A 19782-nucleotide genomic window follows, 5' to 3' on the forward strand; every position below is an offset into this window, starting at 1 on the left:
ATTTCATAATTTGCAGAGATTGATGACACAATCTAGTCTGTATAAATCTAGTCCACCTCACACCTGAGTTCTCACTTTAACACTGTATGAGGTGAGACTTAGCAAAGAAATTTTTTTTCCCTGCATTCAGACTGGACTCAAGAATTCACATAAACCCTAGAAAAAACAGATCAGTTCCGTTCATAAAGCCTCATGTGCTTCTAAAGAACTGAAAAATAGGGTCAAGTAAGTCTGTCTCACTTAACATGCTATTTCAAGAAAAAATAAAGAAGGAAAAGGATAATGAAACACTTTTTATTAAATTGTGTGTCAGTGAAAACCTGATGTACAATATCAAAGATCACTAAAGCAAAGGCCACTCAGTATGTGGTCAAAACCACGTTGAACAGGTAAGCAGCTTAGCCAAGATTAAAAATATGTTTTGAGAAATATGATGATTTTTTTCCAGCCTAGATTTTGATAAGGATTAGGTAGGAAAGAATCCACAATCTTATCAAAAAAAACTTGGAAGTTCATTATATTACTAGAATATACATAGCATATAAGCAATACATTCTCACTTCACAAAAAAAATAGACTACAGAAAATGAAAGAAAAATATAAAAATAATTATAAAAACAAAGTCATCGTCTAATTCATAACTCATTAAATATTTTACCAATACTCACGTCCTTATCTACTACATAATTTTTTATTTTAAATTAGTTTCCTGTCATATATAAAGTTGGTGCTCTTTTTACAGTGCTACAAGTCTCTAGAGTAGGAATATTATTCTTGTTTCTATTTGCTCTTTTAGTTATTTATTTGTATTTATTTATTTATTTTATAATTTTAACTTCTATTTTAGATTCAGGGGCTACATGTGCAGGTTTGTTACATGGGTATATTGCATGATGCTGAGGTTTGGGGTATGGATGGATCCCTTCACCCAGGTATTGAGCATAGTACCCAATAGGTAGTTTTTCAGCCCACTTCCTCTCCTTCCTCCCTCCACTAGTATTCCCCAGTGTCTCATGTTGCCATCTTTATGTTCACATGTATTTAATGTTTAGCTCCCAGTTATAAGGGAGAACACGAATATTTGGTTTTCTGTTCCTGCATTATTAATTTACTTATGACAATGGCCTCCAACTGTATTCATGTTACTGAAAAGGACATGATTTTATTCTCTTTATGGCTTATCTTTGCAATATTTAATATTTAAATATTCATTTAGCAATATATCATGAACCTAATATTATTATTCTTAATAAAACTTTTTGTAGGGATTTTATATTTTTCACATTATGAGATTCTAAATAATGCTATAAGTGTCCTCGTATGTGCAATTTTTTGGTACAAGTGGAGATACTTTGGCTTTGAAGAAGTAAGAAGCCATACACTTTAATAATCAATCAGTTGGAGAATGGTTTTAAGTTCTCTGAAGAAAATTGAGCCTAATCAAGACACACACCTGAGAATATGGCTTCTCCACTATTCTTCAGAAATAGAGAAAAAAAATTACAATCAAGTTTAAGATTACAAATTTTTCTAAGTAGGTGATACCAATCTCCCACTGAATTTATAAAAGCAGAATATTAAGAAGCACCCATAGAATGGTGACATTTAAGCAATTTTATTTCCTGGTAAGACCTCCAAAATAAATTAATTGCAAAATGTGTCCCTGGGGAGCTAAATGAGTTGACATCTACTTTTAAACATTTTAGTTAGAAGTCAATTAACTGTTGAACGGTATCTGCTGATATATATTTATATTGGCTTTAGTGACATTCCTGTTAAGTAATACAGACAGTAGTTAAATAGCACGGCCAACTATTCTGTTAAGGGTCTTCCTACACAGACTAAAAAAGCCATGTATTCTTTCATTTCTCTCCAAAAGAAGAAAAATATAATTTAAAAATATATTGCATATTTTCTAAAACAATAAATTTATAGTGTTAATATTCATAGGGCCAATCAAAATGAAGCTTCTCCTTTGGGCCTGCATTGTATATGTTGCTTTTGCAAGGAAGGTAAGTAAATGGACTTCCAAAATTGTAACAATTGTATAACTATTTGCTAATTGTTCATAGGGATTTGTGCTTATGATAAAGTTACTATAGTGTTTATAATAAAGCAGCAGAGAGACATAGATGGACATGAGGTTTGTAGTGTCAGACTTTTCAATGGAAAATTTAAAAATCAAAATAATAAAGTTGTAGTATCTGAAAATAGATAAACAGCAAGGAAAGGAGGTAAGTTCAGAAATGTAGGAGGCTGGAGGAGGAAAAATTATAGAAAAGCAGGATCCCACGTAGATTATCTTAACAGAGTTTATCTCTTCAAATTATAGAATGCTGGACTGGGCTTCCTATGGCTGTGAAGTGCCATTGCTGGAGGTATTTATGTACAGACATTAGGGATACTTGATGGAATAGAAGTAAATACACATCATACCTTTAGTGGAATGTAAAGTAATATAGTGTAATGCAATGGCCTTTAGTGTAACATAAGTAGATGAAACTCTAGTGTAAGACAAATCTGATGGCAAATTCTTAATCCTAGCCAGTGACTATGCTAAATATTATCTTTTTTTAAATGGAGAAAATAATAACACCTACATCATAACATTGTTTTAAAGATTTTATAAGATAATTATTTAAAGTGCTTAGCAGAGTACCTCACGTATGGTAGAAACTCAACTGCTACTTGATACTATTTACTATTGATGTTATTATCATCCTGTCCAAACTTTAAACTATTATTTTTGTTCCCTAAAATTAGATAAATGAAGCTCCAATTCTTAACATAATAAATGATGATTTTCCTGTACTGCTTTTTATTTTTATTCTGTAGTTCATAATCTGTGGTCAATTCACAAACCATATTGAAGCTTCATTGGAGAACAAATGGATCTGTTGTCCTTCTGGTACTGTGACGAGGTGGCAAAGACCACCCTTTTTTTTTTTTTTTTTTTTTTTTGAGACGGAGTCTCGCTCTGTCGCCAGGCTGGAGTGCAGTGGCGCGACCTCGGCTCACTGCAAGCTCCGCCTCTCGGGTTCACGCCATTCTCCTGCCTCAGCCTCCCGAGTAGCTGGGACTACAGGCGCCCGCCACCACGCCCGGCTAATTTTTTATATTTTTAGTAGAGACGGGGTTTCACCGTGTTCGCCAGGATGGTTTCGATCTCCTGACCTCGTGATCCGCCCGCCTCGGCCTCCCAAAGTGCTGGGATTACAGGCGTGAGCCATTGCTCCCGTGGCAAAGACCACTCTTTAACACACAGATGCGCACACACACACACACACACACACACACACTACAGACAAAACCTGGGAGGTTAAAAGTGAATAGCAAAATCAGATATATGAATGAGAGCTGAGTGATCTTTCAGATGATAAAGATTTATGTACATGTTGAATATTACAAACCAAAATCCCTTCAGCCAAAGTAAAACTCCCTGAGGAAATTGTTTAGGTCAAAACCGTGTAATGATAAAAAAAAAAAAAAAAATTCATACTAGTGCCTCAAATTTCAAAAAAATTAACCATAAGTATTATTAAGCTTTGCAAATTTTTCAGCAATATGGAAATGTGGGTACAGATGTTTTCAAATACATAACCACATTAAAATATATTTTTCTTTATTTTAGAGACGGTTCCCCTTCATTGGTGAGGTAAAACATTTTTTTCTTTACACGCAAGTATATTTGTTTTTATCTTAAAATATGTTTTACATTTTAAAACTCTGATTTCTTTACAATGAAATTTAATGACTGCTATTGCTCTTAAAATAATAGTGCTATTAAACTCTTCTGACTTGATAGAAAATCTTTATGGAATATGTTTGTGCTCATCATATTTAGCAAAAGGTCTTTAGTCTTTTTAATGAGCAAAAGCATTAAGTGCACTCCCTTTGCAGCTTAAGAAAATTTTTGCTATGCCAAGGTTTTCCCCTCATGCCTCTATAATACATTGTCAGTATGTCCTAAGTTCATTTGAACAAACTTAGTGATGAATCTGGAGATGCTCTGTCTGCATGAAGGGTTAGAGCAATAGAAAACATGAAGTAGTGGGCCGGCCATATATTCAGGCTAGGAATATGTGTCTTCAAGCTAGGAACCACTAGCAGGAGGAGTGTGTCCCAATGAGTTAGATGATTTCTGTGTAGCAAATACCCATAAATTATCTCTATGAGACCAAAGCACATACTGGTTAACTGATGTTAGATGATTTTTTTCAGTTCCTTGTTACTTGTGCCTCAATTTCTGGTAACAGAAGAGTACTAAGAAAATTACACTTATACCTATCCACCAGTATGCCATAAATCAACATGACGCTCTAGCAAAGAAAGCCCAAGAGACATAATCTGTGATGTGCACACTTTTGACCAACAATGATCAGACATATAAAGGAGTAGAAATCTTTTGGAAATAATGTTTTAAAATAGAAATAGTACTAGGTATTATTTTGAATTTCTTTTCTTTTGCATCATTTTATTTATTTTTTATTATACTTTAACTTTTAGGGTACATGTGCACAACGTGCAGGTTTGTTACATACGTATACATGTGACATGTTGGTGTGCTGCACCCATTTACTCGTCTTATGAGTTAATATTTAAGTCCTCAGATTCTAGGGCTCTATGATCCACAATGCAAATAATTGATATTTGCCTCTATGAACACCTGGGGACATATATTACTTATGTATATACGTCATGCCTCAGCGGGCTCTGGCAGTATGATTCGTGAGAAAAATTTAACTCAGTAATTCAGGAAACTTACCTAAAATTGGAAAAAAATTAAATGTTGATTAAGAAGCTTGACTGGCTGGGGAATGTAGCATCCCAGACACAAGAAGAAAGAAACCTTGTCTGTTTTCCAGTATGTAGGATCCCCCAGAACAGAGATGGCACAGAGAAGTTACTCATTTTATACTTTTAAAAATAAATCACAGAACTTCCATCAAGAAAAACCTTAAAATATCTCAAAGACCCTGAGGGACAATCTACATTTATTGAGAAACTTCTCAGTATTGTATATTATTATATATAATAATAATAATATTATATACAATAACATTAATGACATCTACATCCAGTCTGCTCACCGTCTTATTTATTTATTTATTTTTATTTATATATATTTTTTGAGACAGAGTCTCACTCTGTTGCCAGGCTGGAGTGCAGTGGCCTGATCTCAGCTCACTGCAACCTCTGCCTTCCAGGTTCAAGCAATTCTCCTGCTTCTGCCTCCCGAGTAGCTGGGACTACAGGCACCCGCCATCACGCCCAGCCAATTTTTTTGTATTTTTAGTAGAGATAGAGTTTCACCATATTGGCCAGGACGGTCTCGATCTCTTGACCTCATGATCTGCCCGCTTCAGCTTCCCAATCTGCTCACCCTCTTAATGAAAATTTGAGATGCACAGTGTTAAAGGAAGGGAAGCATTGATAAAGAGAGGTAGGAACTTGAAAAAGATAAGTCTGGAATATTGGACACCTGGAAGAGGAATAATGAAGCAGAGGCTTCGGTGGACACTTTAGAGACCCAGAGAGTGCTGAGGGCAGTGGGAAAGACAATGGAGGGTGCAGAGAAGAAGGCCCGGAGCTACTAATCTCATAATCCTGTATCAATCCTAAAAGTGCGAGTGCTTTCCTTCTATCTTTGTATTCTGTGGACTATAACACTCTTATTTGCTTAAACAAAAAATATTTCCTCCTCAGTTGGAGTTTATTCAATTTTCTTAAGAGATTATTACTTCTTACTTCAAAAATATGGAAGTACACTAGCCTTAAGAAAGATAAGACATTGGAATTCTTTCAAAATATCATTACTTATCATATATCATCACAGTTGTACCATAAGTAATATATAGACAGGACAAATACAAACAATCAACTTCGACTTCTTTGTTTCTCCTTTAGGATGACAATGACGATGGTCACCCACTTCATCCATCTCTGAATATTCCTTATGGCATACGGAATTTGCCACCTCCTCTTTACTATCCCCCAGTGAATACAGTCCCCAGTTACCCTGGGAATACTTACACTGATACAGGGTTACCTTCGTATCCCTGGATTCTAACTGCTCCTGGATTCCCCTATGTCTATCACATCCGTGGTTTTCCCTTAGCTACTCGGTTGAATGTTCCTCCTCTCCCTCCTAGGGGTTTCTCCTTTGTCCCTCCTTCAAGGTTTTTTTCAGCAGCTGCAGCACCCACTGCCCCACCTATTGCAGCTGAGCCTGCTGCAGCTACACCTCCTACAGCCACACCTGTAGCAGCTGAGCCTGCTGCAGGGGCCCCTGTTGCAGCTGAGCCTGCTGCAGAGGCACCTGTTGCAGCTGAGCCTGCTGCAGAGGCACCTGTTGCAGCTGAGCCTGCTGCAGAGGCACCTGTTGGAGTGGAGCCCACTGCAGAGGAACCTTCACCAGCTGAGCCTGCTACAGCCAAGCCTACTGCCCCAGAATCTCACCTTTCTCCCTCTCTTGACCAGGTAGGTTGTTTCTATCTTACCATTATAATGTATGAGAAATGAGATTTGTAGAAGGGAAAAAAAAACCACTCCCCAAGCAAACCTATATCAACTTAAATATTTTGAACAGCTTTATTGAGATACAATTGACATACCACAAACTACACATATTGAAAGTGTATACTTAGATGTGTTTTGACATATGTATACACTCATGAAAAGAGTTACCAGGATGGGGAATGTGTCTACCACAGTCAAAAGTTTCCTCCTGTTCCTCTGTAATCCCACATTCCCCATCCTCCCATCCCTGGGCTGTTTTTTGTCACTACAAATTGGTTTGCATTTTCTAGAATTTTATGTAAGTGGAATAATATTGTATGTACTCTTGTGTCAGACATCATTCACTTTTAGAGATTTATCCATAAAGTTGTATTTACTAATAGTTTGGTTCTTTGCAGATTATTATTTTATTATACAGATACGCCATAATTCATTTACCCATTCATCTGTTGAACAGATCTTAGCTTCCAAACTGGATGCATTTATTTACTTATTGCATGCTTTAATGGCTTAAACATCCAGTACAATGTCAAATAAAAGTGATTAGATGGACATCCTTGCTCGGTTCCTAATATTAGGGAAAAGCATTAAGTTTTTTAACATATCTTTACACACACACATGCACATGTATATGTACCTACATATCCTCCTCCTCCTGGGGCCATGTATACATTGTACCCACATATTATTATATCTATAATGTACACAACATGTACATAATGTGTATATGTAGTACACACATATATGTGTGTATGGACATACATGTTCATGAGCTTTATTCTGGAATGCTATTAGGTTAGTATGCTTTTACACTTTATTAAACAGGAACAGATGAATGTTTTTATCCAAGGCTAATTTTTCCTTTATTGAGATCAAACTATTCTGAGTGCTCAAACTTATGTCCTGTGAATTTTGTGGTTATTCACTCTGGCTGGTGGGATCAAGAACTTTTTCCTGTCCTAGTACCAATTGTGAGTACCAATTGTTGTTCTATTCTGTCCTTTCAGGTAGTTCTCTACCTGACCTCAGGTAGTATCTTCATATAATTAATCAATACTCAGTTGAAATGTGAGGATATCCTCTTTTTTTAGAAAAATTCATCTTTTATTTTAGATACAGGGGTTACATGGGGTACATATGCAGATTTGTTACATGGGGATATGGTGTGGTGCTGAGGTTTAGAGAATGGATCCCTTCTCCCTGGTAGTGAGCACACTACCCAAGAGGTACTTTTATAACCCATCCCTAACCACCACCTTCTAGTAGGCCACAGTGTTCCTTGTTCCTATATTTATGTACATGTGTGCTCAATGCTTAGCTCCCATTTATAAGTGAGAACACACAATATATAGATCTTTGTATCTACATCTTTGTGGCCTGTTTTCCCATCAGGTACTCTGCCTGTAAATGTCAGCTATCTTGACCTTCCTGGAGTCCCAGCGCCATCTACTTAACTCAGAGAATCTGCTGGGACTTTATCTCTCTCTCTCTCTCTCTCTCTCTCTCTCTGTGTGTGTGTGTGTGTGTGTGTGTGTGTGTTTTCCCTTGCACCAAGCCATGGAAACTCACTCCAGGCAGTATGCTATGACAGTCATAGAGACCACCTACCTTGCTTCCTGTCTCTTAGTGATCACTGTTTTACACAGCTTGATATTTAGATCTTGAAAAACTGTTCCTTCTCATTTTTCTTCTCATGTTTGCACATTATTTTTGTTTTGAGCAAAAGAGTAAATGCAGTTTCTATTATTTATCTTGAACTTTAGCTTTAGCGAAGTTTACTAAACTTTTGGAAAAACAATTGTTTTCAGACCAAAAAAAAGATTTAAGAAGCAGCTAGTCCCTAAATTTTAGTAGATATGACCCAAGGAATTAGGCTATTTTACCAAAGGGAAACCATGATTCTGAACTACGTAGAAGATACTCTGAACTCTGGCAAGAGGCTAAAAACAAATGAAAGTTTAAATCCACCAATGAATTATTTATGCAGCACATTGCCACCACCTGGAAAGCTCTAGTAGTTGTTTCCTAGAAGGAGATAAGAATTCTTTTTCTTTTAAGATATTCACCAACGGGTTACATTCAATGGTGTTTGCAGCTTCTCTAGAGAGGTATGATGAGCCAGGCTTGTTCTCCAATGCTTCACACATTAAATATGTTCATTCAGCAGATTTGACACAAGCACTTTCCATCTGCCCGGGTATTATGAACACTGTATATATATATACCTGTAGTTCATGGTTCACATGACAGTAGAAGGAAATGATAGAAAGTGAAGATAAAAAGAAATAGAACTGGATAAGAAGGAACCTTGAAAACACTGCTCAATACCTTGGACTTTATCCTGTAGCCAAAGCAATTTATTAGGGACCTTCACTGAGAGGAGTGATTCAACCAGTTCTCTGTTTCAGAAAGCTAAACCTAGTAGCAGTGTAGAATATTTTAAACATGTCAAGAAGAGATCAGCAAAACACAACTTCTCAGAGAAGAAAGATTATATAGAAAAGATAGGCCCAATACTATGAAATAAAGTGCATTTGATTGTTTATGAAAAGATCTTTTTTTTATGTTTTCTAGGCAAATCAGTGAAATTCTCTAGAAGAGTACCGTGGGTTCATTTCTGTAAGTCATATGTGATAATATAATTTAGAAATTATAGATAAAGAGGTTAAATCTCATAATCTGAAGCTACTTTGGAATGTATTATATTTTTTACTACATGAAAATGAGAAAGTGGAGCTTAGAGAAGCACTGGTAGTTTGTGCCTCAGAACCTTTCAAACTATTAACTCATGTCTTGTGTAAGGAACTCAGACTGCTTTTGAACAAATAGCGAGTTCCTCCTTAAATTGATCCAAATTGATTATGACTTAAGATTCTAAATTAACAGTAGTTAATATAGGTAAAAACCTTTAACGTGGGAAAAGAGGGTTGGACTATACATAGAAAGACGCATTGTTTAAGTTCTCACAGATTATTCCGTATGCTATCCCTTCAGCCTCCATCCTACCCCATATTAAGAACTACTGTTTTAGAAAACAAACAATTTAGACCTGAAGTCTCTCTGTCCCCACATTGTACCACCCAAAGGCACAAACAAACAGCTCAACTAGACTCACTGTGTCTTAGTCATCTGATCGGGGATAAGCAAGAAATTTGGCCGTCTTAATTTCAGGTTCTCATCCTTCATCCCTTCTCAAAGATGTTCCAATTTTAATGTTTACCAGACAGGTAAATGACAAGGCTTTGACTGTCAGCCAAATTAAAGTTATTTCTGAGGTGACATCACTAGCTAAAGTAGAATTGAAAAGCAAATGTGATGGTATTTATTATTGTTGGTGATACCTCTTTACAGCAGCCATTGCCAAAGAAACTAAAAGATATCCGTTTTTAGTTAAACTTGACTATTGCTATATTCTTTGGTTTTCATTTATTTTACTTTTATGTAAAATGAACAATTGGCTAGTGAATTAGTTCAAGATATTAGATACATATAATAGTTTCATATATTCTGTAGTCATTTGTATTTAGTATTTTGCCAAATAGCATGAATTTGTAGATAACCATTCAGTATAGTCTTTTTAAAATAACATTAAAATCATAAATCAAGAAAAATAATTTTGCTGTAAGTGTGAGTCATTTGGTCATTTTATTATACTAAACTAACGTTATTTTCTTCTTTCAGATACTGATGCAGAAATCAGTGAAATCTACAAAAATTTTCTTTCTTTTCTAAAGACTATTTCATTCTGTTGTATTCAGAGTATTCATCTCACTACATTGATTTGTTTGTGATAGTTTTTCCTTGGACTTAATTTATATTGAAATAACATTGATAATTAGATAAATAAAATAGATAATTTAGACAAATGGTGATAAGGTCTGAATGAAAACTACGCTAGGGAGGATTGAAATGGCAGCCTAGTCTGGAGTCCGATTATACAACTACTATAGGATGATGCTAGTATTGGTTTTGATTGCAATAGGTTTTTTCCTAAACAAGCATATTTTGTAGTCAATGAACTTTTTGTCACAAAACAGTAAAACATCTGTGTTTAACCTATGGTAAACAACATGTTAATGAACTATGCTATCCATGACTTAATGGGCAGTTCAAATGTGACATCTACAGTTTTTCATTTCTCTTTTATGCCAGCACACAATCAATTCATCACCAATTGTCATTGGATTTACTTCAAAAAATATACCCCCAAATCCTAATACTTCTAACCTTCTCCACTGCATCTAGCCAACTCTAGCTATTGTCATCCCTAACAGAAATGGAGGAATAGCCTCTTTTTTTTTTTTTTGAGACAAAGTCTCACACTGTTGCCCGGCTGGAGTGCAATAGTGCCAACTCGGCTCACTGCAACCTCCACCTCCCGGGTTCAAGTGATTCTCCTGCCTCAGCCTCCTGAGTAGCCAGGACTACAGGTGCGTGCCACCACACGTGGCTAATTTTTTGTAATTTAGTAGAGACAGGGATTCACTATGTTGGCCAGGATGGTCTTGATCTCCTGACCTCGTGATCTGTCTGCCTCGGCCTCCCAAAGTGCTGGGAATACAGGTGTGAGCCACCGTGCCCTGCCAGAATAGCCTATTAACCAGTCTACCTGCTTCTACTTTTCCAAGAAAAAATTTTTACAAACATTCAGCGTATTTTTATTTTGAAATAATTTTGTATTTTTCCCTATATCCTACATTGAATCAGAATATTACTGTTATGTATAGCCATGAGGACATGGTCTCAAAAAATGAGAAACTTTCTTAGATAGTAAAATTGTTAACTTGAGATGTTTGCTTCCGTCTTCTAGAGTCAAGTAGGATCTAACTTTAATTTGACTTAGCCAATAATCTGAAACTATTACAGTATCTGTGTTTCACAGATACATGCAATATTCACCTCTAAATATTTAATGATAAATTTGTAATCATACGTGATAGTCAATTTTAATGATTATGTTGTCAAAATTCAGGCTTTTTGTATGAATTGAAGGCTTAAAGAAGAATTTGTAAATATGACTGTATAAGAAACAACAGAAAGATGAAGATGAACCAAAATATAAATATCAAGAGGCTACAAATTCTTAGCAAATTATAATTGCTAATGGGACATTATGTGGTGTTTAGTATCACATTTAGAACACAGTCATTTTGTTAAGTTTTCATGGGGTAAAAGAAAGAATTTATTCCAAGAAAATTTTGGAATTTTAAAAATAAACATGTCATCTTATCATGAGAAACATTGACAGTTTTTGCTTTTACTACAAGGTACTGTGAAATGTTCTGCTCTGTCAGTTGTGAGATGAGAGTATGAAATTTAAGTCTATCACTACAATAATATTTTGTTTTTAGTGTTCATTTTTTTCCTCCTGACTACATTGAGATGAGTTAGATTGAGTGAAAGGTAAACACTAACATTTGAATTGATGTAATTTCCATCATGGAAAACAAACTGTTGTTAGTAAACAGGCATCAGCTTTGAGACACAGAAAAGTCATCCAAACCAGAAGATTGGGAACTTCCTCAATTACTTCATCTTCCATTTATTACATTCAAGTAGTCAAAAATGTTGTTAATTATACATTTTAAAGACCATTTTTGGTAAGGTCTATGACATATTCAAAATACTACATACAAGTGCGTATTATCATAAATAATCCTAAAGAAAACATACATGTAACCACCACCATCTGGAAATTTCACACTAAATTATAAAACATTTCCATCACTGCATATATTGTTTAATGTCCCTTTATGAATCCACCTTCTTCCTTATCTGTAGAGTTAAAAACTACTTAGTGGATTAGGGTAATTCATTCTACTTTTAAAAATGATTTTTCCACCTCTAATGTATTCTATAAAATAATATTGTTCACTTTTGCCTATTTTTGAGCTTTTTATTGAAAAATGCTACTGCAAAATTATTTTGAGTCGTATCTTTTGATCAATATTAAGATACATTTGCAGAGTTTTGTATGTGTGTTTATATCCATCTTACATACTTCTTTACTGTATAGTGTTCCCTTTAGCCACTGGAAAATGATATAATGTCATTGCTTATAGAAGGTGTCTGATTCTTATTCAGTGCTACTTTCTACAGACAGGTAACTATTCTCATTACGATTAAGAAATGTTCACACCTTCACATTGGTATTAACTGCAACAACCCCTATACTTCTCCAGTGATTGCCAGATGGCCCACTATACATCCTTTCTTCTATTTCTTTCTTTTGTGGCCAGAAAGTTAGGACCTCAAAAAGGTATAAGTTTGTGTGTATAATTCCCTGGCTTTTTTCAAAAATTTTAGTATGCATTTATATGGCACTTACAATATATAAAAGAGTTTTATGAGTTTTAAAAATGTATATAAACAAGACGTATAATAAATGGTATGTCATTTTGCAACTTACACTTTTTACTCAACATTTATATTTCTGAGACTTTTCACATTTTTGAATGTGTTAATAGTTTCACTTTAATGGATGTTTGCCAAGAAAGATCAAATATATCACATTTTATCTGAGTAAAAAGTAAACTATATTTCCTATATTATGCTATAGAACTTGTAGACTAATTTAAGTTAATTATAGGCCTTATTTCAGGCCTTTGCAAGTAGCCTGAATAAAACTTTTCATTATTTATATTATCACATGCATGTATGTGTGTATGTATATATGTGTGCACGTGCATGCATGGTAAAAATCTTAACCCAAAACTGAAATAAAAAGTTATAAGAGAAAATACTATTTTCTACCAATATCACAATGGATAATCTTTTTTAAATGACTACATATTTTGATAAGTTACAAAATCCATATATGAGTATGACACCAGTAAGAACTTTTTCTCTAACCATTTTGAATACAAATAACCATGGATTCTAATAGCAAATATTATTGAAACATCATTGAAATAACTAACTGAAGTAAGTCACTTTTTTTTCTTGTTTTTAGTGGGGAGATGTTTGATGCAACTGTGATTCATTCAGTGAAGAGGTAGCACCATAACATTCTTACATTTAAATATGTTTTAATGCTTTATGTTTTTTAATTCTACATGTGCATATCCTAATTCTTAACTCTCAAAAATTATTTTATGAAAACTGGTGTGATAATTATGGTCAATATCAAAAACTTTAAGGTAATATTAACAGTATCTTCATTAACTTTAAAATTTTTGATATAAAATAAGAAAATAGCATCCTTCATTTCTTATTAAGCTGTATCTAGAGAAAATACAATATGTAAATTCCTGTAATTTAAGGGATGGAATTTAAATCAGAGTGTGTAAAAGGGCAACATGAATGCTAAATCCTACCTTCATATTTTGATGCTTTTCCTTGATTGAAATGTTAATTTACTTATTTTTATTATATAACCAGATAATGGACTAATGGTACATGCAGTGTGGAAATACACCAGTGATATTTTAAAGTACCAAACTTCTCCACTTTTGCTGTGGCAATCCAGTGAGAAGACGTCTTCTGTCATGTAATCTTTGTACAGATCTGCACAAGGAAATATATTCCTCTACAAGAATTATTTAGCCTAAAATGAATCTATGAAGTTATTATAAAATACAATAAGAAGTATAAAACAATACAGACATCCTTTCCAAAGCAAGTGCATGGATAGCCTACATTTTAGTTACAGGGATAATTAGTGAATTTCCTCATTTAAAAACAAAATTTCTATTCCAAGGATGTTTCTGCAATTATACCATTATTATATAATATATTACCTAGTGCTGTGAAACATTCTGAGAGGTATCAGAGGAGTTGAGAGATTCTTCAGTAGGGATAGAAGATACTGTTTCATAAGAATTTCTTCATCCACAGTCTTCATCACTTGCCAATTTCTGGAAAAGTGAGGGTGGGAGTTTTTATCCTGATTACCCACTGCCTATAGAACATACAAAGGGATCTGAGTAAAGCAAGGAAGGTTATATGAAAAACTTAGCACGTCTTCATGTAAAAAAGAACTGGTAGCAAATCCTGGTGAGCATTGAAAGAATATATTCAAAACATTCTTCCAGAACTGAAATCAGCAAGGCAGGAGTCAGAATGCCATTCTCATCATCAACACAGGCATTTTGTTTCTCATTTGCCTGTTTTATCCGTAGAACTTAAGTGACCTTGATTTAAGTGATGATCATTTTGAACACCTACCTGCAGAAGAAAATTCACTGAATCCTCTGGCATACAACAGATCTTCATTTTTTAAATCTTTTTAATAAATACAAGGTAACTTAAAATTTACCTGTGAATGTGATGGATCACTCTGGAATAGTTTTCTGATAAATACAGTTATTAAACTCAGACAAAATAATTGTGATAGGCAATAGAATTTTGTGGATACAAAATACCAGATGCCGGAGTCAAACCAAGTGGGCCCATACCCCAGGATCAACACTTAGTAGCAAAGGTAGTCCAAGGAAATTGCTGACTTTCCATATGCCTTCATTTTCTCATCTGTAAAGTGGAGATAACACTAGTATAGACCAATAGAATTTTAAGTATCATATGAAATTAAGTAAAACAGTAAGTATGTGATAAATAAATTAAGTAAAACAGTAAGCATGTGATAAATATAATTACCATTGTTCCAAGATTTTTAAAAAATCAGCAGTTTCTCCTCTAATAAAACTCTTTATTACATAAATAAAACCATAAAAAAGAAATTAAGAATGAAAGAATAGTCATTTTTATCCTAGCTCTTTAATCTAACACATAAGTAAAAATGAAATTCCAGATTCGGCATGCTTTCAGATACATATTAACATCAACTTTCTCTTCTACCGATCAGCAGAAATAAACTCTCAAAAGCAAATATTAATTTTCTACTGTCTTCTAGGCATTCTTATCTGAACTAAACTTATATAATTTTTACAAGAGTCATTAGTATTGTCCGTCTTATTTATGAGATGCAAAGGGCTAATTTGCCTGAAATCACATTGTTAGCAGGTGACAGAAACTGCTAAATGCTTGCAGTAGCTGATGTCATTGAGGTACCCAAATTTTCTCTTTGTGTTACTAGATTATGGAGTAGTAATTGAGATTATATATTTGCAACAAATAAATAAGTAAATGTCTAGTTCATGAAAGTGACCTGGTATTATAAAAATGTATATCAGCATTATGCTTTCCAGGGATAACATGATTATTGTTCTTAGTATCCCATTTTAAGAATTCTGTGTATATGCATTTGTCAAATGTACCATTATTCAGACATAATCAATAATCACTGTATTATTTGTATAGATTACTCATGCTATGGTAATAGATAATTCTCAAAATATTAGTGTCATATATGATACAAGATTATTTCTTCTTCACATCACTTCATATTCTAATGCAGGCATGATATATGAATTTCATGTGCTACCTCTTGAACACATCACCTCCAAAGTTCTATATCAGAGTAAGAGAGAGATAGGGGAACATACCAATTCTTATTGAATTGCTGTAGCCAAAAAATGGCACACACAACTTATCACAGCCCATTGGTCAGAACTAGACATATGCCTTCACACTACCTGCAAAGAAGTCTGGGAAATATAAAGGAGAAAGTGTAGCACTTACTCTCTCTACAATAGTATTGTGTCTATTAGTAATAGTGTGGGTGTATGAGGGGGTGGAGATAATTTGGAGGGCAATCAAATCAAATTAATGAAACTTTTATCTTAAATTTTGAGTCATTATATATCATATATATTCAAATTTTTGGATATGGATCCCTGAAACATCTCCCTACAAAATACTGACTTATATACTTCTAACAAATCAAAATCTTACTCAATACTCCTTACTCAGAAGTTTGGTCCTACTATGGTAGCATCTGTGGATTATATCATGTACACTAACGGAAATGAATAACAAATGACTTTGGGATGTTAATTGCTTTGCTTTTACTAATAAATCTCCCTTGCAAGTATATAATTTATTGCTACATTTTATTTCATTTTTCTAAGACTCACCTATAACAGTCAAGGTTCTTATTTTTCCTTTGGCTTGTCTAACTGTTAAGTCTCTGTTTTTACCAAATGTGTATTACTAATGGTATCATACCCCTTACCATTCATCAAAAAATAGCTAATTTATCCTGCAAAATAAAAGACCCAAAATCACAAATCATAGACTTAAGTAATATATATAAAGGAATCAGACCTCACTTTGCTATTCCTTGAGCTCTGCTCCAAAGATATTCTTTCAACAAAGAGCTTTTTCATTTCCTCTGTGCCAGGAGCTTTTCTACATGCTGGAAACTTAGACATAGACAACAGCAAGGAGTCTACTCTCACTGAAATTACATTACAATGGCATTAAGCAGAAAATAAGTAAATTTAAAAATTCAAGATTAAGATAAAACAGGTGCTTAAAAAATACTCCTAAAACATAGTGCTATGAAAAAGAGTTTGGGGGAACCACGTGCAGTGGTTCATGCCTATAATCCCAGCCCTTTGGAAGGCCAAGGTGGGAGGGTCCCTTGAGGCCAGGAGTTCAAGACTAGCCTGGGCAAAATAGTGAGACTCTGTCTCTACAAAAAGTAAAAAAAAAAAAAAAAAAAAAAAAAAATAGCAAGGCATGGTAGCACATGCCTGTAGTCATATCTACTAGGGAGACAGAGGCGGGAGTATGGCTTGAGTCCGGGAGTTTGAGGTTGTAGTGAGCTATGATCATTCCACTGCACTCAGCCTGGACAACAGAGCAAGACCTAGTCTCTAAAATAAATACATACATAAAATTTAAAAGAAAATAGTTCAAGGGGATTTCAACATACTTTAACACAAAATTTAAGTGTCAGCTAATAATATATAGCAAGTCCTCACTTAACGTCTTGATTATATTCTTGGAAACTATGACTTTGAGCAAGAAGATGTATAACAAAACCAATTTTACCATAGGCTAATTGATAGAAGAAAAAAGTGTAAAGCTCCCATGGCATATTTCTGGTCATTAAAACATTGAAATACATGTGAGCTATACATACATTTAAGAAAGATTAATAAAAACAAATAAGAAAATCATTTACCCAATTTTTGGTGAGTCAATGAGCAATGGCAGTCACGGTGGTGGTAGCTTAGATCAAAATGCAAATGTTTGCAAAACAAAAATTGTAAGGAGCACCTTCTGCCACCATGTAGTTCAAAAACAAACAATAATTAATGTGATGGTCTTGCTGAGCTCTTTTGTACCACATTGTTCATTGTTGTGCATTTATATGATCTTTTACCATTTTTCTTTTATATCCTTTACAATTCTTATTTTTCAATAATTTGTCTTCATTCATTCATTCATTTTCCAACTCGTTTATTTCAGCTTCAGTGATGAGAGACTATCCCAGCAGCTTAGGGAACAAGGTGGGAACAGCCCTGTACAGGACATCATCCCAACTCAGGGCACACTCACATTCACACCCACACTCAGACTGGGACAACTTAGAGAAGACATCTCACCTGTCCTGCTCATCTTTGAGATGTGGGAGGAAACCAGTGTATCTGGAGAGAACACACAGATTTGGAGAATGGAAAGAATAAGCAATCCCCACATAGACCATAAAGTTACAAACAGCCCAATAAAAAAGGTATAATATGTGAACTGTCATTTCCCAAAGAACATAACTAAATGGCCAACAAAAGGGAAGTTGATTAACATCTTTGCTTACCATAAAAATGGATATTAAAACCACAGTTAGTTGCTTCTACACATTTGTCACAATGGCAAAAAAAACTAATGGCACCATATGTTGATAAAGTTGTGGACTAACTGGAACTAAAACCAGTAGATGCATAGATGACACAATCACTTTAGAAAACCGATGGTGATCTTGGGGAAAGGAATTGGTTTATATCTTGGACCTAAGCAAATACATGGATACATAAAAATGTAATATTTTCATGAGCTGTACACTGATATTGTATATGTTTTACAGTATGTAAATTTTACATAAATTTTTAAGTGTTCCAAAATAACATTTTTTATGTTCCTTTTCATCAAACATTATCAAGAATCTAGGGGTGGGGGATCCAATAAAAGAAGGGCATGACTTCTGTGGGAAAGTTTATAAAACTTTGGTAAAGTAGACCAAAAAACTGCAGATCCTATGTTCATAGATTGGGAACTTTGATAATGTAGATACAATAATATGTTTCAGAAATTCAAACCGGTAATTGAAAATTGACAATATGATTTCTACATTGTCAGATAAAATCAAAGAACTTGGAAAAAATCAATAAACTTAAATAAATGCATGTTTGAGGGGCCTATTCTAGAAGATAACAAGAGTTATTATAAATCTATAACTAATTAAAACTCTGGTATTGAAAAGACAAAAAAGCAATGGCACAGAAAAACAAACATAAAAACAGTCTCATGCATAGGGACACAATTTATGAAAGGGTTAGTGCTGCAGTTTTTTTCATGGTAATACCATAACCAATTAGTTATAAATATGGAAAAAAATTAAATTTGATTTCTACTCAATATCAGGTCAAAATTCAACTCTATGGTTGTTATGGACCCAAATGTGAAAGAGAAAACTAAAGTCTTTCAGAATATGACATTGCAGAATATCTTCATGACATTTAAGTAGAGGAAAAGTTTTAACCTGAAGTAAACTAGTGATGATTTTGACTGTGTTGAAATTAAGAATATCTGTTCATCAGCATATTCTGTAAAGATAGCAAAAAGACAAGCCACAAATAAGCAATAAAATACTCACACCTTGAACATATATACACCCAAACATATATATGCATGCGTATGTTTCTGTATGTATGTAGCTTCTATGAATAAACTGCACAAAATGTGTGGATGAATTTTAATATTTTAATATTGATCAAAAGAAGCAAATTATAAAAAAGAATACATACCATTATAACTTCCTTTATATAATGTTCAAAAATAAGGAAAGCTAAAATATGTTCATCAGGGATGCAACAGATGCAGTAAAGCTATAAAGAAAACAAACAGTAATGACAGTCGTCTTTAGAGATTAGGGAGGGTACAAGAAAACAGACACACACGAAGATGTTGGCAATGCTCTATGTTTCATGAACTGATGGCCTGTGGTTCATCGGTGTTTGCTCGATAGTTACATTTAAGGTACTTTCTGGTATTGACATTATATTTTATAACGAAAAACTATAACAAAGACTTGCAATAGGAAAATTTTGTAGCAATTGAATATAGTATATTATGAAAAGAATGCCATGAGGGAATTCCAATTCTCTGCATTAGATGACTCTACTCAAACCCTCAAACCTA

The 19782-nt window shown here is 34.1% G+C and overlaps 1 protein-coding gene across 1 annotated transcript; it reads left to right on the top strand.

Moving 5' to 3' along the window:
• Window positions 1-1961: 1961 nt before the first annotated feature.
• Window positions 1962-14750, top strand: PRR27 (proline rich 27). The gene is made up of 4 exons (XM_063664404.1): window positions 1962-2012; window positions 3632-3655; window positions 5908-6480; window positions 14640-14750. The coding sequence occupies exons 1-4, from the start codon at window positions 1962-1964 to the stop codon at window positions 14748-14750; spliced, it is 759 nt and encodes a 252-aa protein (XP_063520474.1).
• The last annotated feature ends 5032 nt before the right edge of the window (window positions 14751-19782 follow it).

Source organism: Pongo pygmaeus, chromosome 3, assembly GCF_028885625.2.
Source record: "Pongo pygmaeus isolate AG05252 chromosome 3, NHGRI_mPonPyg2-v2.0_pri, whole genome shotgun sequence".
Taxonomy (NCBI): domain Eukaryota; kingdom Metazoa; phylum Chordata; class Mammalia; order Primates; family Hominidae; genus Pongo; species Pongo pygmaeus.

Coding starts and splice junctions, on each gene's coding strand:
- PRR27 (XM_063664404.1), top strand. CDS start 1,962: ATGAAGCTTCTCCTTTGGGCCTGCATTGTATATGTTGCTTTTGCAAGG. Junction 2,013..3,631: donor ATGTTGCTTTTGCAAGGAAG/GTAAGTAAATGG, acceptor TCTTTATTTTAG/AGACGGTTCCCCTTCATTGG. Junction 6,481..14,639: donor TTTCTCCCTCTCTTGACCAG/GTAGGTTGTTTC, acceptor TTTTATCCGTAG/AACTTAAGTGACCTTGATTT.